The sequence below is a fragment of the Ipomoea nil genome, unplaced genomic scaffold (assembly GCF_001879475.1).
Source record: "Ipomoea nil cultivar Tokyo-kokei standard unplaced genomic scaffold, Asagao_1.1 scaffold0233, whole genome shotgun sequence".
Lineage (NCBI taxonomy): Eukaryota > Viridiplantae > Streptophyta > Magnoliopsida > Solanales > Convolvulaceae > Ipomoea > Ipomoea nil.
Genome location: NW_017616661.1, coordinates 696,149 through 713,518, shown reverse-complemented (window position 1 = coordinate 713,518; position 17,370 = coordinate 696,149). Strand labels below are relative to the sequence as shown.

The 17,370-nt window shown below is 36.5% G+C and overlaps 1 protein-coding gene across 5 annotated transcripts; it reads right to left on the bottom strand.

The window, feature by feature from the left end:
• Nucleotides 1–3,006: 3,006 nt before the first annotated feature.
• Nucleotides 3,007–5,642, bottom strand: LOC109146686. Of its 5 annotated transcripts, none has more exons than XR_002048477.1 (7): nucleotides 5,317–5,642; nucleotides 4,317–4,384; nucleotides 3,832–3,915; nucleotides 3,585–3,692; nucleotides 3,446–3,503; nucleotides 3,259–3,357; nucleotides 3,007–3,166 (listed from the first exon to the last, which is right to left on the bottom strand). XR_002048477.1 is itself a non-coding variant. In XM_019294339.1 (6 exons), the coding sequence occupies exons 2-6, from the start codon at nucleotides 3,861–3,863 to the stop codon at nucleotides 3,080–3,082; spliced, it is 357 nt and encodes a 118-aa protein (XP_019149884.1). In that variant the 5' UTR covers nucleotides 3,864–3,915; nucleotides 4,317–4,950; the 3' UTR covers nucleotides 3,069–3,079. The 5 variants fall into 5 exon arrangements, 3 of the variants coding, with proteins under 3 accessions (XP_019149884.1, XP_019149890.1, XP_019149882.1); XR_002048476.1 differs by having other exon boundaries at nucleotides 4,317–4,442; nucleotides 5,317–5,625; XM_019294339.1 differs by lacking the exon at nucleotides 5,317–5,642 and having other exon boundaries at nucleotides 3,069–3,166; nucleotides 3,585–3,665; nucleotides 4,317–4,950.
• Nucleotides 5,643–17,370: the final 11,728 nt, after the last annotated feature.

The following is a 17,370-nucleotide window of genomic DNA, read 5'->3' as shown; positions in this document are numbered from 1 at the left end:
GGGGTGAATAGACTTGTATAAGTTTTTAAAAAAATTTCAAAGATTTTAGCCAAGTAAACTTGAACTTACAAATTATTTTGACCAACGTAACATAGCAGAGAAATTAATTTGCTACCCCTTTTTAAATTTATTTGCACGTGTTTAATCTTTTCAAGCTTAGGTTTGGTGATTAATTACTAGAATGTAAATAGTAGTAAGTAAATATGAGAGATGATTTTTAAGTGGTTCAGCCAAACCTAGCCTACGTCCACTCTTCGATCTCCTTAAACTCCAAGGAGGTTTGCACTAAAACTCAATTACTACAAAAGACCACTTGTGCCTTGAACACAAAGCCTGTCACAAGTGTCAAGTTTTTCACAAGTCAACACTTGTATGTTACTCCGCCTTTTTCTACTTAACCAAGTAGATAGAGATAGATTGTTTGAACACAAAAGTTGTTCACAATCTACAATTGTTAGACATGGCAAATGACTTCTCGTTAATGTCGTAGTATGAACTTGATCTTGCAAGTTTAGCATTATATCTTCTCTATTCGCTGGTATACTTTATTAGAATTGTTGCTTGCTTAGGTTGGCACTTAAATTACTTGTTCGTAAATTTGACCAGCACCCTTCCAAGTCAACACTTGTATGTTACTCCGCCTTTTTCTACTTAACGAAGTAGATAGAGATAGATTGTTTGAACACAAAAGTTGTTCACAATCTACAATTGCTTTTGTCAGATTTCCAACTGTTGCGGTATTTTTGTGTCTGCTTTTTAACTTTCTAACTGAACAAAATACTTTGGCCTTTTTGGGAAATCTTCCTTGGAAAATGTACCTTGGACACCTTTTGCCTTGATAACATTCTTTTTGCAGCACAACATTTTGAGGTTGTTTACTGTTCGCTCAGAGAATGTTCGAATAGTAAGTTACACGATGTCACCTATTACTCTCTCGAGGTTGACCATTCGTAACGTACCTCAATAACCTATCAGATTTGACTTTCCTTTGTCAATCCTTACTCCTCGAAAATTAACTTCTCGCCCCTTATTATTCGGCTAAGGTTTACCCTTCCACTCTTCGATCAATTGAACCTTCTAGTCTTGTAGTCTTCGATCCTTCAACTCTTTGTAGCTTGACTCTTCAACTCTTCGTAGTCTTGACTCTTCGAAGGTCTCAGTTTAGACTTAGTTTGGTTTGACTTCTCGTAGGTTTACTATTCTAGTTAATTTTACTTTCTGGATGAATTATTTTCCGGTGGGTAAGATTTATTCTTTAAGTTACCTTTTGAGGTTTGAGAATTGTCCTAAGGTCACTCTTCAAATTGATTTACTTTCCGGATGAATTACTTTTCGGTTGGTAAATTTTATTCTCTAAGTTACCTTTCGAACTCTAAAAACTAAAAGTAAAAAATTTGGAAACTAAAATTTATAACACTTTTTGGTATCATCAAAATCTAAAATACAATGTTCCTAACAATAACTACCAGAGACATAAGGGTAGCCTACGATATTCCGCTGGTAGAAGGGGCTAAGCCAGATTGCTCAAGGTATGCATATAGTGAAGCATAATTATGGAATGAATTTAGAGGTGAAGGATTATCTGAAGAACTCAAATTCTTTCAAGAATAGAACGTTAAAGACAGAGTTTTCGAGAGGGCGATCGATATCATCAACAAGGTTGTAGAGAAAATGGTGGCCAGACTAGATGATGTTACAACATAAAAGATGACTTTGCTGAGTGCAATTATGTCCAACTATTGTTGTGATTGGGTGCAAATCGTCTTCAATTTTCTAACCTAGAAGATGGGATTTGGGTTCATGATAACCCACCTAATGAAGCTGAAAGCTAGGAGTAAAGGTGAGTCCAGGTGCAGCAATTCATCGCAATACTTACCTATTCTACACCAAGCCTCATGCAGCTCAGTCCAAAGCAGGACCCCAACTAAGAAGAAGAGCGCAGGTGATGCCTCTAGCTCCTCCAATGTTCCCCTAATCATAGTGTACAAGAAGGTTCAATCCAAGAGATTGGGGAAGGTGAAAGTTAACCAGCCAAGCGATTTGTGAAGGTTGAGGCTAAGGGGAAAATTGCTACTCCTGTACACGTTGTAGTTTAATTCCTACTGCTCAAGAGATTATTGTTGCCAATGTACCATCATCACTTCTACTAGATCCATCCCACAAGAACCTTGTGTGCTATAAGATGTGACTAGTGAGAATGTGTCTGAGATCATAGGTAATGTCTGCAAGGAAGTACTACCAAAAGCTAGCCAAAGTCATATTCAAGAGGAATATATGCAAACGCAAATAAATATTGATGCTGAATTATCTATGCAAGAAAAAAATGGAAAACCTCCTAAAGTCACTGTTCATTGAAGGAGGTGAGATAATCTTTGTGGATGAAGATCTATTGGTTGAACTTATGAGAGTGAAGAAGTGGAGGGACTAGAGTAAAAAAAATGGAAAACCTCAGCGACTGGCGCGTGTCCTTGCCTGAGTGCCACAGCCTCCCTAGCCGGGCTACCTCGTCAAGCAGTCGGTGCGTCCCGACCGACACTAGTACAAAAAACTGCATCCGAGTCACCTATAAAATACTTTCCGAGTCACCTGCACAGGTGCCTCGGATTCCTGTGACGCTGAAAGTGGTTAGCTTTCCGCGACACCCGTTAGGGGTGTCGCGGAAAGCTGACCACGAATTTTTTATTATTTTTTATTAGGACTTTCCGAGGCACCTGCTAGGTAGCAGGTGCCTCGGAAAGTCATTTTGTTATTTAATATCCGCGACACCCACGAGCGTGGGTGTCTCGGATATCCACCTTTTTTTCCTAATTCTTCTAAAATTACAATAATTCCCTGATTTTATTTAATTTGCTCAAAATTAAACATGTACAGAATTTTCTAAATTCACACAAAAATTTACAAAACCATTAACAACTAATTAAACGTATCTATTCAACAACAAATTCAAACAAACACCAATAACTACAAACACAAACATAACTATATATACTTCACAATATAATTATACAATTTTTTAACAAAACATAAACATAAGTTAATTAATAATAATAATGATATATAATGTTTAAACCAACTAAAGTTACAAGCACTGATCTACAAAGTATTGTGCCCACAACTCGCGAATGTCATCTATTTCATCTATGGAGTAGGTGGGCTGTTCAAATATCTACAAAAAAAATTAATTTGATCAAATTAGTAAACATATTAATTAATGTATTATAATTCAAATGTACATTTAGTTGTATTTAATTTACTTACCTCTTCTAGACAATGAAGCTCTGAATGCTTACTAACGATTTCAAACATGTATCGCAGTATGTAATATCCACATTCAGAACCTCCTGGTTGTTGTGGACACTACAAAATAGATTTATATATTCACGTTGATATATATCATATCAAACAATAAATAAAAACAATTAAAACTTTAACTTTAACTTCATACTCTGCATTTTTTCCAATCAACCGTTCTAATTCCTCGTCCAGGAACAGATCGAAATGCCCTATATTAATAACAAACATTTGTATCAATTTATATATAACATAATAACATTTAAAATACATATATTGATTTTTTTACTTACATATTCACAAAAACTTTGACAGCAAGGTTGCGATCCACACTTTTCAAAGGATCAAACACATACACCGTTTTAGAAGGTGGGCTAATCACGATGAGTATCCAATGATTACTACATTTACAAAACATATATATATATATATATATATATATATATATATATATATATATATATATTAAAATTCTAATATCAAATACTTCCAATAAAGTTATTAAATTATATAAATTAATTAGTAAAGTAAAAGACTTACTTTTGATGATATGGTGCCAATATTTGTTGCATAATTTGCAGAGCTTAAGCCATAAATACGCGACTGTAAGGATTAAGAAACCATCTGCATAGAGGACAAAAATGGAATGGCATTCACAACATAAATGTTATTAGTACTGCTTGGATGATAAATACTCTCTTATTACTCCCTAAAATAGCAATGCCTGAAAATAGTTTTTTTTTTTTTGGGTAACTAGGAAAACCGCAATTGAAAGTAACCAATGCTATTGCAGAACTCAATAAGGTTCTCTCAATTCTTAACAACTCATTTCCATATTATGACTATGAATCCAACATTGATGCGATGTTTATAGAAACGACAAAACGTAGGGAATTGCTCTTATCTAAATCAAGCATTTCATTCCGTCCCACCGAATATAATATTTTACTCACTAAATATAGGAAAATCAATTTTCAAATTGATTACATGCAATTATTATATTAAAATATAAAAATCAGACTGACCTCTAGATGTTCCAAATCTTCCAAAGCTTGCCTTAAAGGTTGAAGCACGTTTTCTGGTTCTTCATATACTGGGAGAAGGATAAGGATGTCTATGGTCAGATACTCGGATTACTTGGAATAAGATGCCTGACCAAAGTCAAGCGGAAATACATCAAATAAGTATAGATACAATTAGTTCAATGTGTTCTATGTGCCAATCAAGAGAGGACTCAAATGATCTTCTCAGTTCTCATACAAGACCTAAAGCACACTAGGACTTTTCCAATTCCAACTGGACCAGACTTTTCCAGAGAAGTGCAAAACCAAAATCTGTTGAAGTGGAAGGAAGCCCTCTTTTTTTCATGAAATTTAGACAGTGGTGAACAATTAATCAAAATCCTAGCATAGCTATTCAGGAATCATATTACAGTACCAAAGAGATCATTAGTACTACAGAGTATATGTTATGATTGATGCCAACACACTATGCTCCTGCACTTTATAGTTCTTGGGAAGGCAGATAAGCAGAGTTTACCACCTTTCATAGTACAGTTTGCCTTAGAAAATCAAAGATAAAGCTGTTATAGAAGCTTAAAGGACAGTGGATACTAGCATTCATAATTTGGGGGCCTTAATGATTGTAACAGTCTCAAATATAGTCCTTCTATGTTGATGGATTAATACAGAGTTGCATATTCAGCACTAAGTGCTATTTTCTAATGGTAGATGTCTCTTGTAAAGTTGCAAGGTTATTTTAGGCAGGAAGGTGTTTTGACTAATATAATGAAGAAATCTTAAACAAAAATGACATTTTTGGCATCAGAAATGGAAGAAGGTATATTGACAATGAAAAAGTTATAGACAGTATACACTAATACACAGTATTCCACAAATTCACACTATATGGACACAATAAATTTCATAAATTCACAGTATATAGACAGTTAGACACAGTATATTCCACAAATTCACAGTATATAGACACAATGTATACACAGTATATTAGTATATACACACTTACCTGTGAAGATGGAGGCCTACGACTGCCACTGGGAGTCTGGACGCTTCATTGGACCGGCGACCGAAGAAGCCTGCGACTGCCGACTGCGACGAAGAATGGACGAAGCCTGCTGCGACTGCGAGTCTGCGAGTCTGCGATGGTCGACGGAAGCGGCTGGAGGCCTGGAGCGTGATCGGCGATGGTGATGGAGGCGGCTGCCGGCTGGAGTGTGACCGGAGACGGAGGCTGTGGATGGAGAGCGTGGCGTGAGTAGAAGGAAGACGGAGGACGGACGTAGCAGAAGAGATTTGGCGAATTTAGGGATTTGGGAAATTTAGGTCTCGCGCAACAAGAAAAAAAAAGTACGCGGCACCTTTTAAAAAGGTGCCGCCGATACCCATTTATAATTTTAATAATTTAATATCCGCGGCAACCTTTTGCCATGGGTGCCGCGGACTCCCTATTATTATTTTAATAATATCATTTCCGAAGCACCTTCATTGAGTAGGTGACTCGGAAAGTGGGCGTCCATTCTAAATTCTGTACTAGTGCGAGCGCACACCCAGAGGCGGTTAGCGGCGGATTCTGCGGAGATTCCCTTCCTTATCTAGCTAGCGGCTTCCTTTCTCAGTTTAAGCACTTATTGCATTGATTATAGCGGATCCCATAGCAGATTCAGCTCCATCTTTGCCCTACTTTCCTTATAGGAAGCTTATCCCTCTTATATAAATACCCCCACAGGGTCACCATGTAAAGGGACGAATTTTTGACTACTTAATAAAACTTTGTTATGCTGTCAAATTCTTCTTGGCAATTTTCATTATCCTCTATGTTTATCAAAATCCTAGTATTTTACGGTAGTGTTGGCCCGCCGAACAGCTACCTCTTGGCCGTAAAACCAACAACGTGTTTTAACTATTCATATGCTTAAGACACTTATTCGAACAATTAAAACCCATTAAGCTTAAAAGAACTACGTAATACCCGGTTTGAGAACCTAACAAACAATATGATAAGACAATCAAATTATTTATTCATTTATCATTTAGAGCATGAATTAATGGGCATGATGTGTATTCTATAATTCCCTTAAATCAATTTAATCATGTTAAAGTTGGCCACCCAATAACACAATCAATCTAAAACGACAAACCTAAATGACAAGTTTTAACCCGATTGACAAAATAAAACATGAATTTGTACAAAATTTCACAGCAATTTCATTAGGTTCCTAGATCAAATGAATTAACAACTCATTATCATAAGAACAAATTCACTCAAATGCCATACTCTTGATCTATTCAACGAGCTTAGGTGGTGAAAACGCAGCACATAAAAAACTTCAAAATCACCAATTTAAACAATGACTAAAGAAATTGTAAGTTGGGTTGATGCGCATTCGCTAAATAGAATAAATTAGGGAAAAGGAAGCTTATATGCCAGAAACCACCCAACTTGTTGCTGCCTAGAATTTCGCTCCACTGTCTTATAACCTGGTTGCCGCCGATAATAGATGCTACGCCTAAATTGAAATTTTCAAACTGTAGCCAACCAAGAAATTTGCACACAACTGCGACTAGAAATCACCGTCGTCTACCATACCAATTCTTTTATCACCTCCGAAATTGGTTTGGGGTAAATTGGTGATTCTTTCCTCCCTTAACATAGCTCTATTTATACTACTACTACTACTACTACTACTACTACTACTACTACTACTACTACTGTTACTACTGCTACTACTACCACTGCTGCTACTGCTGTTACTACTATTACTGCTGCTACTACTACTACTGCTACTGCTGCTACTGCTACTGCTACTGCTGCTTCTGCTGTTGCTACTGCTACTACTACTACTGCTACTCCTACTGCTACTACTACTACTATTACTGTTACTGCTACTACTACTGCTACTACTATTACTACTACTACTACTACTACTACTACTACTACTAGTCAAATGTCTATATTTCGGAAAGTATTGAAGAAGTCATTACGAAATGGCAGGACTTAATTGTTTTGTAAAGTGAGAAGGTGCAGACTCTAGAAGTTGACCTAGCTATGAATCTGGAAAGGTATTTGGAAAGTGCTCAAATTCCAACTATTCGCGAGGATGAAGTACTGGATAATCAAGCTAAAATAGAAGTTACCCGAGAGGCTGTAGTGTCGGGTATTGATGTAACTGTTCAGATGGTGGATTTGGAATGTAATGTTCAAATAGATGATGCTCAAGCCAACCTTTCATCCCTATTGATTGAAGAAACTAAACACCATTCAAGTGGCTATAGAAGACCTTTGCAAAGGAGAATGAAGGGTTTGTGATATATGAATAACACATATGGTGGAAATCTAGAAGGACCAATTGTGCAAGCTACAATGTCAGTTGGTACTCGGCCATCTTAAGTTCCAATCTTCTCTCCAAGGCCAGCCTAACAGGATTCTCTAACTGAGCATATCTTGAATATTGCTAAGGAGCAACACTCATTTTTCAAGAATATGAAGAAATCCATGAAACTCAATCTGTTGAAACCATTTCTATGAAGAGATTGGTCAGTATGAAAACAAGTATAATGGAAGATTTAAAAGATGAAAAACACAATGATGAAGTTTCAACCACTCTCCAATGGACTGAACAGATGATGGAAAGATGTGGAGGATGGTACATCACCTTGTAGACAAGATTGAGGTTGTTGAGAAGAAACATGTGGAAAGCGAGAAGAAGATAGACATTGTGATTAAGAATTAGCTCACCCTAGGTGGAGATCAAAACTTCATCATGGAAAACTCAAGGCAAATCCCAGAGGTGTTGGCTATGGTTGATAATTTGATAGAAAGCTTAATCAAATTGCACGAGAAGGTAGACCTCTTAGATGATGATGCCAAAAAGGAGGAAGGAAGTAGGACCCCTAGAACCCCAATTGGAGGAGGAGGAACTGGAAGTTCTTAGGCTATAGTGCCTTATCAACCATCATCTAAGTCAAGGTCAAGATCAAGATCAAAGAAATATGGTAAATTCAATACCAATCAATCTGAAAAGGAACTCCGACTATACGGTGGATATAGGGATGGTAAATGGGTTCATCCCAATCGCTACACGATGGAAAACCTCTCTCACTATATCAAAGGCACTCTAAAGTGGAAAAGGAAGTGGATCAACTCGATGAACCAAGAGTTGAAAAAGAAGTGTGAAAGGGATGAGCAATGTTACAAAAAACGTTAGGCACCTAGGGGCCGATTTATTTTTATTTTATTTTTTATTTTATTCTTTTTATTTTTTTATTTTTTTAATTAAAAATAAAATTAAAAATTAAAAATTTTCAAAATTTAGTAATAAAATATAAGGTTTCCATAGTTATTTCTTACAAACTATTTACGTAAGTGGTTGTAAAAGTGTTCAAAAGATTGTTGAAACCATCTAAGTACATAAAAAAAATTAAAATTAAGAGCAAAAGAAGCATTTTTTGGAGAAATTAGTGGACCAAACCGCCTACGGTTGTTTGCGATGGATAGATCTCGAAAAAATATGCGATTTGAAAAAAAAAAGTGTCCAAAACGAATAACCGAGTCAAAAATTATGCCTTCACCGAACTTTTCCCACTTGAAAACGCAAAAAAAAAAAAAAAAAAAAAAAAAAAAAAAAAAAAAAAAAAATTCAATTTCAGCGCCGGTCCAGCCGGCCGGCCACGGAGGAGGCCGATTCCGGCCTTCCTCGCGACGGCCGACGGCCGCCTAGCTCCTAGGCGCGATTTTTGCAACCATGGGGATGAGAAAGCAAAAGCTAAAAAGATTGCAAGGGAAGTCCAATGAGATATTGATAAGCAATAGTCCTATAAAGGATAGCAAGGAGAGCTTAAGACTCAAAGATGGACACTGATCAACACTTGGACAAAATTCTATTCAACATAACCAAGGACAATAACATCAACCTGACGGATGGAAGAAAGTTAGAATAGTGGATTACCTGGTGGAATGTGGAGTTCCCGAAAGATAAAAGACATTTATGAGGCATTTCAAAATTATTTGGATTTCAACCTCACTCTTCATTTTCATAAGTTAATTTGGTGACACTATCCAATCCACAAGAAGGAATTTGAATGAAGAATTGGATAGAGCTCGAGAGGTAATCAACAAGAAGATAGAAGAAAATAAGAAGAAAGATAAGCTAGAGCATAAGTTCTAATGAAATGTAATACTTATTTACTACCATGTTTTCAATGTTTGATGTAATATGTAATGATATTTTGATGCTTGTGAAAATCATTTATCTTTTAGATAGATTTTGATAATACCAAACTTGATTATAAAATTTAGGTCCCCAATTATTTGTCATTTTTAGACTTTTTAGAATATTTTCAATATAAATCCAAAAGGTCAATTTTAGGAATGAACTTTACTATTCGAAAAGTAAAAATACCTGAAAGTAACCTCAATCCGAAAAGTAGCATCAGGATAATTAGAGTTGAAGGTTGTGAATAGTAATTCCTGGAAGGTTAATTTTTGAAAAGTCAACATCTGAAAAGCATAAGTCGAAGAAGGAGAAGACTTGAAACCGAAAAGCTGAAGACTAGAAGACCGAAGAATTAAAGATCCAAAGAGTTCAAGACCGGAAGGTTAATGGTCGAAAAGTGGAAAACCCAACCTTATTCAAAAAGTTAAGGGATGGGAAAGTAAAACTAATTGAACAATTAATTACTTCTAAAATGTTGAAGGATTGACTTCTCGCAAAGTCAAGTCCGAAAAGTCTCTGAGGTATGACATGGAAAGTAAACTCCAAAAAGTAAATGGTTACTTTATGGACAGTTAATCAAACATTCTCTAACCGAATAGTGATCAACCTCAAAATGCATGTCAAGTAAGAAGAATGTTACCAAGGTTTCAAAAAGTCCTAGATACACATCCCAAGGAAGATTTCCATAAATGGCTAAGTCAAAGTGTGCAGTTCAAAAAGCAAAACTCAAGCACTAAAGGCAATGCAATGACTGTAAATCTGACAAAAGCAACCAACCTAATACCCACTGGTCATTGGGCGAAGAATAAAAGACAATTTGAACTTGTTTCCCTCCAATGGACAAATTCAAATTAGTCTATAAATACCTCCAATCAATTATGAATGAGGTGATGGTCTTTTTGAGAAAGTTTTAGAAGTGTGCAAACAAACATTCAAGCAAATCTTGCTATTGACCAATGAGAAGATAACAAGAGCTCACATTCAGAATCAAGGATTGTCTTGTGAAAACCCTAAGACTTAAGGTCGGCTTTGTGATCAAGGCTCAAGTGCACTTTATTGTACTAGAAGTGATAGTAAAATCTCTCCACCCCCCCCCCCCCCCCCCCCCCGGCCCGCCTTCAAATATCAGTAGTTTACTTTTAAGTTCTAACCAACCAAACCTAAGCTTAAAAAGAACAAAACTCGGGCCTAAACTAAAAGGAGTTAAAAATATTTTCCATTGTGTTACAAGTTAAAAAAAAAATTGTTTTTACTTTGCATTCAAGTTTACTTAAACTCATAATTTTTGAAAAAGTTTAAAATCTGACAAGTCTATTTGCCCCCCTCTAAACTTATTCTCAACTCCTCATGAACAACAAAAATATCACTATTTTTTAAATTTATAATAATAATAATAATAATAATAATAATAATAATAATAATAATAATAATAATAACAACAACAACAACTATGGGTTTGTTTGGAAACCAAAAAAATAACTTCTAGAAGTCATTTTTTGAATTTTTCCGTGGTTGGATATTCAAATAAAATAGAGTCAAAGGAAAATATTCATTTTTGTCAACAGAAAAATGTCTAATTTGAAGAAAAATGTTGTCTTAGATTTTAGTCGGAAGATATTTTCCAAATTATTTATTTTCCTATCTTTCTTTTCTCTCCCATCTCTTTTCATACTAGTTTCTGGATTATTATTACCACTACTACCACCACCAACACCACCACTACACCACCACCATTACTGTAACACCCCCGATTTCCATACCAAATTAAACCTTAAACATGCAGATAATTCTAACCATAAAAGCGTACACAGCGGAAGACTTAAGCATGAAATAGATGGAAAACGTAGAGTGTTATGCCACGCTCACACAACGGTGAACGCACAGGCATAAACATCTGCAACATAATCTATCAATCCCAAAAGCAAAGTCAACAACATAAATCTAAAGTCTAATCAAAGGCACGCAGGCCCAAACCATCACAAGGGAAAGGGATCTACACTAACTGCCTCTAGACCGCGCTCTCATCTACTCAGCACCTGAAAGATACACACAGATATATGGGACGATGCCCGGTCAGCGAATGATGCTGGTAACCCATCAATACATGTGAAATATCATATGTAGATAGTTTATATATGTACAAAATCATTTGCCAAACGGGATATAGTATATATCAATTTCAAAGCCAAGATAGAAGTCAAAACATAAGACTCTATGCACTCACAATAAAGATAAGGGAACATCCCAAGACAACAAGAAGCAATAAGGACTCACAAGAACGGCTCAAGGCATAATCTACCATCACACAGTAGATTAACACCCGACATGCATAACACAAGAGAATAAGGACACAACCATTGACAACGCATGCCTTTGTGACAACACATGTCACAAATAGAGAAATACACAACAACGGCTACACAAGTCTTCGTGACATCACCCATCACGAATTGAGATGCCTTCCTTATGCCCGGTTCCAACCTTATGGCTACCCCCAACCTTATAGCTAGTTCCAACCTTTACCTCCAGGACCCCTGTACTTCTGAGTCCAACCTTTTCCCTCCTGGGACCGTCGTCCCCCACCAACAACCACCGATTCATAGTACACTAGGGTACCAATCACATACACAGCAACACATGCCACCCAAGAAATACGTGAACCCATCACTCAGGTCACAAACTCCTTAATCGCGTCATGGACACCACGAGGACCACTGCCGTACCTTGGTGACTAATGTCCCATACCATTAATCGTGCAATCCAGGTATAGCCACACACACCACACCACAACAGGAATCAATCAACGGATCACAACGAAGATATGAAACCATACTCAATCAAGGAATGGATCACAATCCGACTCCAACGATGATTAACGCAAGCCATCATCCACAATAGGAAAGGACAAACAACGCACACGCTAGAATTTAAACACCGAACTAGCATGCTTATCAAACGGGTAAACCAAACATAGTTTCGTAGAACACACAAGACTCATCACGGTTCAACGAATCACAATGTTGAACACTTAGCATGATTCAAGACACCAAAACCTATATGGAATCCTACCATATAGTTCTAGATAGGGCTGGGCACTCCGATCTTCGGTTCGGTTTTTACCGGTTTCGGGTTTTCGGTTTTAAAAAAGTTGAACCATTCGGTTTAACATTATAGTTCGGTCCGGCTTCGGTTCAGTTTCAATCGGTTTGGTTTCGGTTCGAATTTAGTTCGGTTCGGACTTCGGTTCGGTTTAAGACTTTACGAGAATTACGATCATCAAATTTCAACATTTCATAATTTTCCAAACATACTACCAAACAATACCTATTCATATAATCCACATCTAAAATATAAATGTTATATAACAAAATAAGAATTCAAAGTTTAAACATACTACTAAATACTAACATCACATACTAATAGCAATCTAATTACCAAAACATCACATACTTAGAATCCAAAGTTCAAAGTTCCAACATTACAAACATAAATCACGTAGTTCAAACTTCAAATCCAATGTTTAAAGAATATAAACATCAAACATCAAATAACTCAAATCCAAAGTCTAATATCTAAATAATTTATACCAACATAACAATTCAAAAACAATCAACATAGCAATACGAATTCCAAACTCATAGGTTGTTAAGTTGCCCTGCTGATTTGCGAATCTCTGTACAACAAAACAAAAGGTTCAAAAACAAGTTAAAGTAATAAAATATTGAAGCATAAACTAATATAGTATAGATTATACATAAATTCATAATAAAATATAAAATTGTCACTTACCTTCTGCAAGCATATCCATAAATTGAGTTTCTTCCAATATTTCAGCGAGGCTTACTGTTGCATCAGATTGAAGTGAAGATCGTAACCAATCTTGTGTCAAAATCAATGCCTCTACCATATACGGTGTCAAAGAACTCCGATATTGGTCTAAAATACGGCCTGAAGTGCTAAAAGCAGACTCTGATGCAACACTAGAAACTGGAATTGCAAGAACATCACGTGTCATTTGTGACAAGATTGGGAATTTCATACTTTCTTTCCTCCACCATGACAAAATATCAAATTGCATATCCAATCTATTAAGAGTTGGCTTTTCAATCTTTTCCATCAAGTATATATCCAACTCATTTGATGTTTGTTGCACATCTCCTTTTTCACATATCAAATCAGTGGCATACATGTTAAAAATACTCCCAACAGCTGTGACACCAACATCTAAAACCAATTCACTAGTCACACAAGATTGAATTACACTCTCACCTCCACTTTCACTTCAACCACCACTTTGACTTGTAGTTGCACTTGGTTTAGAATAGAATGCATTGTATACCTCATACAACTTACGCATGATATCCACTACTGCTTCTTTCATTTCACTACATTTTGGTGTATCTTTGCCATACAATTTTTCAAAACAAACTGTCACAAAACTCATCTTGCTCCTTGGATCCAACACACTGCTAATAATCAACAACTTGTTTATCTCAAACGCCTCCCAATACTTATCAAACTTTTTCTTCATTTCCTTTGCCATGCCACTCATATTGACATCTTTACTACTACTGAACACATTCAAATTAACTTCAATTGTGCATATATCATCAAAACAATGACTAGATGTCACAGTTTTGTATGAAGAAAAAGACAAAGTCGCATCATAAAAAATTTTCAAAAATTGTACCAATCGACGGACATTCTCCCAATCATTTGATGATGGCGGCCCAATCCTTCTCTTTACATTTTCATCCTCTTTAAAGTGAGCATCATACAATTTGTCTTCATTAGCCATTCGATCAAATGCTGCCCTATACTTGACAGATGCAGTCAACATGAGGTAAGTAGAATTCCATCTAGTATTGCAATCTAAAATCAAACTCCCTCTGCATAGATTATCTTGCTCTGCACGTATTTGAAATGCCTGAAATCTAGAATTAGATGATCTCACATACTTCACTGCATTACGAACACTAACCACACTATTACCCACCGCTGCCAAACCATCCTTCATAATCAAATTTAAAATATGTGCACAACAACGCACATGCAAAAACTCTCCACCCAATATCATAGGATCCTCTCTCCAACACTTCACTTTAGTTTTGAAAATCCTAAGTGCACTATCATTAGCAGATGCATTGTCAACTGTGATAGTAAAAACTTTGGTGATACCCCAATCAATCAAACAATTCTCAAGTTCTTTTGCAACTGTTTCACCTTTATGATCAGAAATTGGTTTAAAACTGATAATTTTTCTATGCAACTGCCAATTCACATCAATATAATGAGCAGTGATAACCATATAACTAACAGTAGTAGTACTTGCAGTCCATATATCAGTAGTTAAAGAAACCCTTGACTCACTAATCATGCTCTTCAATAAAGCCTTTTCTTTCATGAACAATTCAACAACATCTCTTGTGATTGTTCTTCGTGAAGGGATAATAAATCTTGGACGAGCTACACTACAAAATTGTTTAAACCCATCCCCATCCACAAAACAAAATGACAATTCATCCAAAATTATCATCTTAACAGTTGTCCTCCTACAAGCATCTTGATTAAACCCAACCGCCACAAGATTACTACTACCACCTTTAACAACACTTGCACTTTCATGTATTTTTAGATTTTTTTGAGTTGCACTATCAAGGTAGTCCTTATATGCAGCACATCTTTGATTATGTGATTTCAAGGTACTAGTGCCACTCGTTGTTGCACACTTAAATTCTTTAAGGCAGTAATTACATTTACATTTATCCTTGTTGTCCTCCAATTTCATAAAGTGATTCCATACCTCAGACTTTGGAGCAATTGGTTTCAGTGGAAGTCCACTGTTACGTTTTCTTTTTTGTCCCACTGATTTATCAATTGGCAAAGTTGGAGTGCTACTTGGAGTGTTCCCTTGGTGGCAAGATAAATAATCATCCATCTGCATTATGAAATTGAAATGTAAGTGACTAAGTAATTTTAAATTCTCCGTCATATTAATTTCCTGTCATACTAATTCCAGTTCAGTGAAATTTAAATTTAATTCCAGTGAACTGGAGCAGTTCACTGAAATTCCAGACTAGAACTTCCAGTTCACTGGAATTCCAGTTGTTCCAGTTCACTAGAAAAAAATTCCAGTTCCAGTTCACTGGAATTCCAGTGACACTTCACTGGAATTCTAGTAACACATCACTGGAGTTCCAGTGACACTTCACTGGAATTCCAGTTCCAATTCCAGTGAATTGGAATTTAAATTCCACTTCACTGGAAAAGTGAATTGGAATTTAAATTCCAGTTCACTTTTCCAGCATTCCAGTTCACTACTGGAATTTGAATTAAATTTCAATAGTGAACTGGAATGAAAAGTGAAAAAAATGAATAGAAGATTGCAATTCACACAATTACGCAAGTCAATGAACATAATAAAAGCCCTAATTCAATGAACATAATGAAAGCCCTAAAAGTGAAAACAATGAATAGAAGATTGCAATTTACACAACTACGCAAGGCAATGAACATAATGAAAGCCCTAATTCAATGAACAATAATGAAAGCCCTAAAAGTGAAAACAACGAATAGAAGATTGCAATTTACATAACTACGCAAGGCAATGAACATAATGAAAGCCCTAAGTGAAAATGTATAAACCTATAAACTATAAAACTAAAAAATATAAAGTAGAAAGAAAAAAATATTAAGTTATTAACATACCTCGGTGGTCTGAGGTTCTGAGCCAAGGGAGGAGGCTAGGAGTCGTGGCGGAGAGGTGGCGGATGGCGGAGGCGTGGCGGTTGGCGGAGGCCGGAGGTGTGGCGATGGCAGATGCGCGGTGGCGGAGGCGAGGGGTGAGCGGGTGAGGACATGAGGTGCTGAATGTCGAAAAGTTGAAATGAAATTAGGGTTAGATTACATTTGAAGTTTATTACTTTATTTACTTTATTATTAGAAATTTAAAATATTAGTTATTATATATATATTATATATTTTTTTTTATTTTTTATTTTTTAAAAAACGATCGGTTTGTCGGTTCGGTTCGGTTTTAAATCGAACCGAACCGATTGGTTTCTCCAATCCGAGCACCGATCGGTACTTCGGATGGGAACCAAATTGGTTCGGTTAAACCGAACCGAACTGCCCAGCCCTAGTTCTAGACATACGAAACATCAAGAATACACTCAAATAGTTCCACAAAAGAACATCAGGAAGTCAAAAGACCAAATACCGAGTCAAAAGAATTACGGGGAACAAATCCCCGCCCAAGTCACATATGTACCCCGCGGGTGGGCCCACGGGTGGACCCCCACCCGTGGTACCGCCGCGGGTACCACACCCACAACCACCTGTACCCTGCGGGTGGGGTGGCGAGTGGTGCACTACCCGTCATTCCGCCCGCGGGTACATCACCTGTACCAACATAATCCCTTCGGGGATTTTCAACTCCAAGCTCAAATTCAAGTCCAAAACATGCCAAATCTCACCCAATACAACAAAATGACTTGAATCAAAGGAATAGCCAAACAGTGGCATACATAAACCCTAATAACAAGCTCTAGATATGCATTTTCACAAGACAATGCATCAACACTCACATTTCATAGCAAAACACATGTAGAATCCAAGAAATCATCATATAGGTAAGCAAAATAGATTTTGTAGAGCATGGGTTACCTCTTGTAGACAAAAACCTTCACTTAACACTTCACAAAGCTCCTAATAAGGTTCACCTTCCACACCCACTTCAAGAACACACCAAAAGGTCATAAAGATTCTATCTTTAAGGAAAGACACCTTAGAAAATATTAAAAACACAAGATAAACATAGATCTTACCATCCTAGATGCTCAAAGGTA

What these genes read in the sequence shown, in the direction of transcription:
- LOC109146686 (XM_019294337.1), bottom strand. Translation starts at nt 3,863, where the DNA reads ATGCAACAAATATTGGCACCATATCATCAAAA. An exon ending in TTGGCACCATATCATCAAAA is followed by an intron (nt 3,693 to 3,831) that starts GTAAGTCTTTTA and finishes TTGTAAATGTAG; the next exon opens with TAATCATTGGATACTCATCG. An exon ending in TTGATTGGAAAAAATGCAGA is followed by an intron (nt 3,358 to 3,445) that starts GTATGAAGTTAA and finishes TCTATTTTGTAG; the next exon opens with TGTCCACAACAACCAGGAGG.